This window comes from Hirundo rustica, chromosome 1 (assembly GCF_015227805.2).
Source record: "Hirundo rustica isolate bHirRus1 chromosome 1, bHirRus1.pri.v3, whole genome shotgun sequence".
NCBI classification, from domain to species: domain Eukaryota; kingdom Metazoa; phylum Chordata; class Aves; order Passeriformes; family Hirundinidae; genus Hirundo; species Hirundo rustica.
The window spans coordinates 111,966,007-111,974,971 of record NC_053450.1 but is presented as its reverse complement, the minus strand read 5'-3'; the positions used below and the strand labels follow the sequence as shown (position 1 = coordinate 111,974,971).

Genomic DNA, 8,965 nt, shown 5'->3' with positions numbered 1-8,965 from the left:
CATAGGAATAGCAAAAAAAATATTCACTTTTTATTTCTTGTCTCCAAAGTTGTCCAATACCATGTGTCTTAGGGGAAATATAAGAACTGCTAGAGGGAGAGCTTGGCCCAAATTAATTAATACTGTGATTTTGGTATGTTCTTAAGCATCTTAGTAGCCCAATACTTATTTCATGTTTTCTATGTGTTCCCATGCTTTACAGGTTCTGAGCTTTATGGAGAATCAGTCACACCTAATGATCAGTCTTACTAACTATGGAAGATTTTGCTCTCTGTAAAACTCCTAAATGGCAAAAAAAAATCCCCATTGTCACAGCCCCCCAAATGATACCAGCTTCTGAAACAAAAAAGAGATGCTCTATGCCCTTAACTGCAAAGAGGGATTATTTTTACTTATTCAGATGTTCTGTTAACTTAAATGTTTAAAACATACACTTATGTCTAAAAACATTAGTGTCAATCCAGTTCAGAAATCATCTTCACACCTCTAACACTGTTGTGGTTTGGCAGCCATTATGCCTGTGGTTTTTTTTTTTTGGTTTTTTTTTTTAATTGCAAGCAAAATTACTGCACTATAAAGCTAAAACACTGTTGACTCGCTCCTCATATTTGATCAAACCTGATTAAAGCTCCATGTGAAATACTTTATTTTTAAAATACTGTTACCACACAGAATTTCTGATCAGTTATAGGACATTCATTTTTTAATGATAGCTCAATTATATTATCTTTTTTACCATGAGTAGCATGTAAAACAGCAGATCAGTAAAAAAGAGCCTTCAGGAGTATCAAACTCAAAAGTCACTCAGGTATTAACCCCTAGTAGTTAGAACTATTATGAGAAAGATCTAAGTGTTTAGGACTCAACCATACACAAAGGAAAATATACCATGAAATATCAGAGTCCATTCTAAGTGTAAAAAATTTTCCATTCCATGCTGTATGACAGACCTTAGTAATTTAGCATTATTTACAGAGATACACAACTAATCTAGTAAAAAATATGGCTGAGACTGAGTTTAAACAAGTGAGATATCTCATGTAATACACAGTCAAGAGATGTTTCCAAAGAACCAGTGTAACTTTATAACCTCTAGTTCACTTCAAAAAATCTGTTTGCCTGCTAACTCAGATTCCCAGTCAGGTAACTTGCTACATCTTATTCATGTATTTACAAATACCCAAGTCTGTGAGCAAATTAAAGCTTTGGTAAATATGTATTCTGAGATTTTTTTGGTTTTGCAGCCACTTCAGGGACAATATCCAGAAGAGATTCAGCAGGCTTTCATCACAGTGTTGATCTCACAAAAGTCAATTCCTTTTTTTCACTAGACAGTCTTTATAATGCAGCAGACACTTCTTGTTCTCCAGTAGATTGTGTGTAGGTGGAGCTCGCTCGTTCAGCTGTGTCAGCATAGAAAACAGGACAGTATTTAGACAAGTGGATTGCAATCTGCTTTCGGAAAAAGCTGCGAAGATATTTCCTAAATTTTTCTCCAGCAAAGGCGTAAATTACTGGGTTGATACAACAATGGATCATTGAGATTGTTTCTGTCACTTGGATTGCTTTGTGCAGTTGACCATTTCCTTCACAAGTAGAGATGGAAAATACACCTTGAAAATCACGCAAGAGGATGCAAATGTTGTATGGTGCCCAGAAAAAAAAATAGATAATCATGATAATAAAAATAAGCCTGACTGCTTTATGTTTCTTCTCATTCCTACATTGCAGTAACGTCTTTATAATTTGTGTGTAGCTGCAGATCATGATTAACATTGGAATAAGAAGTCCCAGGATGTTCATTTTTAGGGTAAGGAATTGCTTCCATGTATTTCTTTGCTCTGATGGATAATGAGCACTGCAAGTATAGCCTGAACTTTCCTTCTGAGTTTTGTGAAATACTACCCCTGGGACAGAAATTAGAACAGCAACAGCCCAAGTGACAACGCTGGCGAGGATGCCGTAGGTAACTGTCCTGGCTTTCAAAGCAAACACGGCGTGCACTATGGCCAGGTACCTGTCCAGGGTCAACAGGATTATGAAAAAGATGCCACTGTAGAAGCCAAGGAGGTAGACACCTGACAGAATTCGACAGAGCGCCTCCCCGAAAATCCAGTCATGAACTGCATAATAAGCCCAAAACGGGAGAGAAAATACAAACAGCAGATCAGAAATGGCCAAGTTGAGCAGGTAGATGTCAGTCATACTCTTCAGCCTCTTGTATTTTACCAGGATAAGGACAACAAGCATGTTGCCTGTCAGGCCAAATATCACCACTAGAGAATAAAGAGGTGGCAGAAACTTTGCTGCAAAGTGCTTTTCTTCAGTTGCAGGGCAAGGTGTCGAATCACTGTAGTCAAACTCTGTTGTCAGTGGCCAGTCGGTGAAGTCTGGGGTTTCATTTCCCATGGTGTATTGGTCTGGAAAGAAGAAAAAAATAGACATTGAACTAGAGGAATCTCCAAGCTTTGCAGTGAAGAGAATGAAACATGCTGATGTTCTCTTCTGAAATGAGTTTTGCTGTTGAGCACACAAGCATTATTTGTCAAGGTGTGAAAGAAGAATTAAATGGTAGACCTCCCAGGAAACTGATTTATACATCTGTGGATTTACCCTGGTGCATGTTGGAAGTGTGCTGTGTGTCATTTCCCACAGGTACATTGTCATGTTCATTTTTCCTCTTCAGCAGAGATTGTCAGCTGCCTGACCTAACCAGAAATAGAGGAATGGTGGATTGAATACAAGCCATGGCTATTCTTGATTTAGGCACTGTGTGCGAGGCTGGCCTTCCATTGCAACAAGTCAGGGCCAGGGAAGTGAGTGTGCAGCAGAGCTGTGAAAGCCCTCAGGCAAGATCTGTGACACACTGGGAGCAGAGAAAGGCTCAGCCCCTCCAGTCTCCAAAGGCTCCCTGGTAGGATTGTGAGCCAGATGCAGAAGCATAGATTTGTGTAACTTGGTCTCTGAAAAGCTCAGGACAACTGTCTCTTTGCAGACCCCCAGAGAACAGAGAAGAATTCCTGTGAGTCCCATGAGAAGCTAGGCAGATGATTTTGTGAAGACGGGTGTCAGAGGGACCAGAAGTGCTCCCTGGTCACTTAGTGAGGAAGCACAACCAATGCCTTTGGTAGCCACTCAAAGAGAGCTACTTGCTGTCTGCTTAGAGGGCTGCTCTGTCTTCCTGTGCCATCGTGACTGCTTTTATCAGACACGTCGTGGCAGACCGGTGGCTGCCCATGGCACAGTGTTGGTTTTGAAATCAGTCTTTTCCTGGAAATACCATGCCTGCTCTTAGACAAAGGCAACAGAATGCTCCCCATGGCAGAAGAGTTCAGGCAGTGCATCTGCCCCAGCTTCCTGTGTGATCCCGGGGTGCTCACGCTGTGCACCAGTGTTCACTCTTTTCCTGAATGCAGTTTTTTCAGTGGTGTGGTCTGCCCTGTGTGATTGCAGGCATCTTTTGCAGAGACCACACTCTCAAAACCACCACCACCACCATTTCATTCTGCCTGCACTTGAGCTCTGCAAGTCTAAATGTCACTGAAGAAATTCAGCCCATGGCTGGAGTGACTGAGAGTCATGCCCCTACTCTGCTTTTTGGTACAGGCTCATAGTGGTCCATTCTGACTTAGAGCTTGTGAAATCCCCAAAGCATTTCTTTGCACCTGTAGATAAAACCTCTCAGGAGAAAGGACTGTTTTCTGCTGTAAAAACAGATTGTTTAAAATGCCAGGGTCCTTAATTGGTGTCAAAATTGTTGACTTAGCTAAACCTAACCTGAGGTCTTGGGGAAGGGACTATTTGCTAGGTCTGTGACCTTAAAAATGAGGTTCTGCTACCAATCCCTGCGGGAGCTTCTTTTGCTGCACAGTGCAGATATATACATCTGTTCCAAAAGAGGAAGTTTTGTTGGAGCAAAATCTGAACCTTGTACAAAAAGAAATGCTACTTTTGCAAAACTTTTTCATGCTCTTTCCCCAAGTTTTTGTGTCAGGCTACCAGCTCTGCTTCAAAGAATAATAAGAATGATGACATCCATATTCAGACATTATTTTGGTATGTTAAGTATGGTGTAAAATTTTCTTCTGCAGAATAAGGAGTAAGAATAGTAGCAAATTGTATTTGTTTGGGTGTCCGCTTTGCCCAGATACAATTTCCTGATGGCAAATAAGTGCTGACAACCTCTTCAAGGACTGTCTTTTAGGAAATTCTGGCAATCTCTGAAACAATTTTTTTCCACAGTCATACTAAATATGTAGTTATTACAATGCAGCAGCATTGATTCTGTTGGTAAAGGAAGTGACTGTGGCTTTGTCTATTGTCAGTAAATAATTTGATTTTAAAGTAGTTAAGGGTTTATATAACTTAAGTACTTTCAGCAACACTTAGAAAGAAAAAAAAAAAAGACTGTATAAAACACTCTTTGGTCTAAAATATTAAATTCTTTACTTCAAAACATGATGAGACTTGGGCATTACCCAACTAAATATTTAATATTTCCTTCAGCTAGACCTGCTAGATTGATGCTGCATGCCCTGATAATATATCCCTGCACATAGCTAAATATCCTCATTTATGATATGTCACTCAGCCATGCTGTGTACTGGGATTGTGGGATGAGTGTCAGACTCAGCACTTCCTGTCTTGCTCATTTTTGCACCTGTGGGATGGTCATGCCTAAATAAGGGTATGAAAAACAACTAAGTCATAAACCCTGAGTGGGATTTTATGAGTAGGTGATTGATAGGATTCATGCAAATATCATGACAAAATGCTGCCTTGATACTCTGGTGATAATTCTTTTTGTGACAGACCCTTCTTCCCATTAACTGCTATCTCAATGCCTTCCCTCTGCCCTCCTAGAATGACTGCCACATCTTCCCTGCATCTTGTCTACTTTCTTACAACCCTTTTTGCATGCTTAAGTTATGGCATTTTTTTTTTGGAGCAGTTGCTTCTGCTAACCAAACCCCATTCCTCTAGCCCAGCCTTTGCTTCAGAATTCTCTCTGCAAGAGTGTTTGCTACTCTGAATTGTGTATAGTATCCAGTATACGCTGACAATGGAGACTAAAAATACTGATTTGGAAACCAGAAAAAAGAACTGTAAACAGGTTCGTGATTTATCCTATAATCTTGATGTTTTAGGAGACACTGTTGGCTACTGGCTAGAATATTGCACTGGGTTAATCAGTTCACTGAACTAGAGTAGGTTGTTCACCTAACTAGACAGATTTGTGTGGGCTTCTGTTTCCTGATCATTAAAAAAACCCGGAAAGTACTCAATAAAGATCTCTGAAGAAAGGGCATAAAAAAGAAAAAAAATCTCTATTACTTTGAGTGCAGTTTAGATAAATGCAATATTTCTAGAAGTCTGCAATCTGCTGTAAAAATTATGTTGCTCTGCTTGAGACTAGCAGTCATGCATTTTTTAAAAAAAAGGCTCACAATAGAAAAGATGAGTAAACTCATGTAACTCTTTCATGATGAGTTTCAGGTCACAGCTTTCTGTGTCTTAAGAGGCAAAGATTTCATTAAAGTGAGTTTCAGTTCATTTGCACAGTCCCATAAAATGGTAATAATTATAAGACTGTGGCAAATGGAGGTAAAGCACTAAGTTATGCTGTATGTAAACAGGATCCAATGAGTCTAAATTATAACACCACTTTTTCTGTGGTCGTCCTGTGAGAAGAATAAGTACTATTAAATAACACTCAAACAACTGTTTTGTTTTGAGGTAAGAGTTTTAAGATCCATATTTCTGTCATTGCACATCATTTTCAGAAACAAAATCAGGGAGGCACACTCCATTATGTTTCTTACTCAGATCAATCACTAGAGATTTATTTCTTTCCTTACCTGGATCCTCTGCTCAAGTCTTTTAGTGATTTTGTCCTTTAAAACCAGTGTATTCCATTTAGCACGTATTATGCATTTTGCCAGGGTAGTTTTGAAAGATGAGTACACTGGCAGGATTCCATTAGTATGTTTCGCTTCACGCATCATATTACCTAAGTAGCTACTAAATGTTAAAAACAAACAAACAAACAAACAAAAACAAACAAACAAAAAACGAGAGGCAAAGATAACTTACCATGCATCTTATGGTGCAGGTGATGTCTTGAATTATTACAAAACGGGTAATGCTAAAATGACTTGTCTGTCACAAGACGAAGGTCAAAAACATCTCTTCCTGTGTGAAGGATGCATCAGTTTGAAAACGTCTAGCAAAAAAAATCTGTTCTTATTTAAAAAAAAAAAAAAAAAAAAGGAGCAGTTCTCTGGTTCTCTTTTTTCTAAAAATGGGTCATCAGACGTTACTTTTCTAACTCTTGAGAAGTGCAGATATGTTGAAATTCTAGAGGATCCTCCTAGGCATTGAAGTTTCACAACTCATAGCTGTAGTTTTAGAAAAAGGGTTTAAATAAATATTTTATCTTTTTCCTTTAGTTAACCTGTTCAAATCAAGAATAGTTTATATGCAGTTCATCCCTTTACATTTTTAGTCATTAAATTTCTTTTATGTTTTTCTGTCCTTTAACAAAATATGTAGCCTTTGAATAAAGTTTATACTTCTATTCAGAATTACCTGCACTTTCTCTTGTCTTGCCCTGAGTTGCAGTCCTTATATTTCAGGATAGTTGATCAATCCTATTTTTCTTTCACCCGGTCTTCTGTACTGTGCTTTTTATTTTAATCCATCTCATAACACTATGACTTAGTCTGTGTAGCGAGTTTCACCTTTTAAAACAGCACGGTTACTTATGTTTTGGAATTAAGCTTTAGAAAAACCTGATAAAATCTGATCTCTTATCAATTTCCTTCCTCTTACTTGATTCCTCTGACTTTTAGAGTTAAACTGAAGCTGCACTGTGATCAGTTTTCTAGACCCTTCTGGATATCAAAGAAATGACACAGGAGGTAAGAAAAAGACAGAAAGCAAGAAAGGAATGGTGCCTTACCAAATGCCAGAGAACCTTGCAGAGAGAACCCCTGAGAAAATACTTGATAAAGTACAACCCCCGGCCTCACCTTGACATCCCTTGGTAGGTGCCCATCAGTGAAGGCACTAAAGGGAATGCCTTTTCTGCACTCATTCCTAGGTATCATTAAAAGATTTTAAAACACGAAAAGCACAATGACATCTTTCTTTGGAGGTTGCCATTCCTTAACAGAAGTCAAGGGAATCACAACTTCTGAGTTGTCCCTCAGATCTGTGGGGAGACAGTAAAGAGTAAAAAGTTCACTCTCTTTTCCTTGTCAACCTTTCTCTGCGTGAGGGACTAACCTTTATTCCATAGCACAAATGCATTTTTCTCTTCCTTTCCTAATCAGCTGTTCCAATGAGCTCTTTAAAGGCTGGAGTCTCAGAGTCAGAATTAAAGGCCCCTGAAGGGTATCCTAAGGGTATGTTCACCTCCCCCCCTCACCCCCCATGCTTGATGGACTGACTAAATGAAACCCTCTACACAGTAAGTGGAAATAGCTGCTTCTAATACTGTTTCCACTACACTTAAAACAAGTTCCCAAACACTGCCTAACTTTACTGGATAAAAAATTCTGCTTCTTATAGTTCTGAAACAAGGCATTGTGTCAAACTGTTTTTTCAATATATAATTTCTAAACAATCTACATACTAAATTTTTAAAATAATTTAGGTATCTCTTCATGGTGCTTGCATTGGCTGCTGTAGGTTACATGTTACTTAAGCCACTGGATACTCTGAACCCTTTCATCACTTCACATTATAACAGCAGGGGAAACAGTCTCAAACCTGTTGCTGAACTTGCCTGTTTTTCATCAAGCTTTTTAATTCTGAAATATGCTGCCGCAAAACTTGCCCACAACATTTCGACTAACAATAACAACAACTACCACTACTACTTAAAACTAAGACCTGTGATAGGTTGGTCTTCAGAAATAGTCCCTTGTTCCCACAGATTCATTTGCTTTACTAATGTGCTTGATTTTGTTGATTACAGCTTTTAGTTCCCATAGCTCAGTCTGCTCAGCAAGCACAGTGTGGCATGTTATTTACTGATGAAGAGTATTACACACCAACAGAGGGCCTCTGCCACTCATGGTTATTACAGCTTAATAAGGGGAATCAACTTGGTCTGCTTGCCGGCTGCATCTTACATCTGGACGAGAGACTCCCCAGAGAGAGTGCTAATTGCTGTGGCACTTGGCAGCCCAAGTACGGGGTTGTGTGACTTTAGTGTCAGCACCTGCAGGATATCTACAATTAGCTCTCCCCCAGCTGCAGATAAGCAGATCTGCCAGGAGGCCAGATTTGGTCAGGTCTTGCATGTGGCCGTGGGCAAAACCAAACCCCTTGGGCTGTTTGTGGGGCACTGGGTGATGTGCTGTTTATCAGCGCTGTTAGGAGAAGGTCTTTCCTGCAGGAATTGGTCTCCTAGTCGGTCTGAAATTTCAACACACTAATCTGTGACTGACCATCTTAATGCTGTCTCACCTCCTCTTCCCTGCTGCCTCCATCTTGTGTGTATGGACACAGGTATGGACAATGCAAGCAGCACATCCATTGTTGCAAGTCAGATTTTTTTTCAGCTTTTCTCAATGTCTTGCCAAGCATTTCTTTGAATTAGTATACTGCTGCTAGTCATGAACACCAGTATATTTTAACACTCCTTACCTAAGGTGAACCTCATCATTTTACCAAGAAATTGAAGATATTCAGAGATGAGTAGGAGTTATGTTTAGTGGTGTGATGCTCCTTCCCTCTGTAAATAAGTCCCTGGGGTGGAAGTGACCTACATTCCCCATCTGTGGGGCTCAAGTTGATGTACTCGGCAAGTGTGCAGCCATGTACACTGTCAAGTCAAGATGCATTTGTCAATCTCTCCTATCCAATGACTCATTATACGATTCGTCTTTACAGTCATCAGCCCATCACACTGAAGTGTCTGGTATCTGAGTGGTATGGCACTCCCAGAGGAGATGCT

General features: G+C 39.6%; 1 protein-coding gene across 1 annotated transcript; it reads right to left on the bottom strand.

Moving 5' to 3' along the window:
- Positions 1-541: 541 nt before the first annotated feature.
- LOC120754275 (C-C chemokine receptor type 5-like) lies at positions 542-6,203 on the bottom strand. Its single transcript, XM_040067652.2, has 2 exons — positions 6,094-6,203; positions 542-2,420 (listed from the first exon to the last, which is right to left on the bottom strand). Exons 1-2 carry the CDS (start codon positions 6,098-6,100, stop codon positions 1,339-1,341), a joined length of 1,089 nt encoding a protein of 362 aa, XP_039923586.1. The 5' UTR covers positions 6,101-6,203; the 3' UTR covers positions 542-1,338.
- Positions 6,204-8,965: the final 2,762 nt, after the last annotated feature.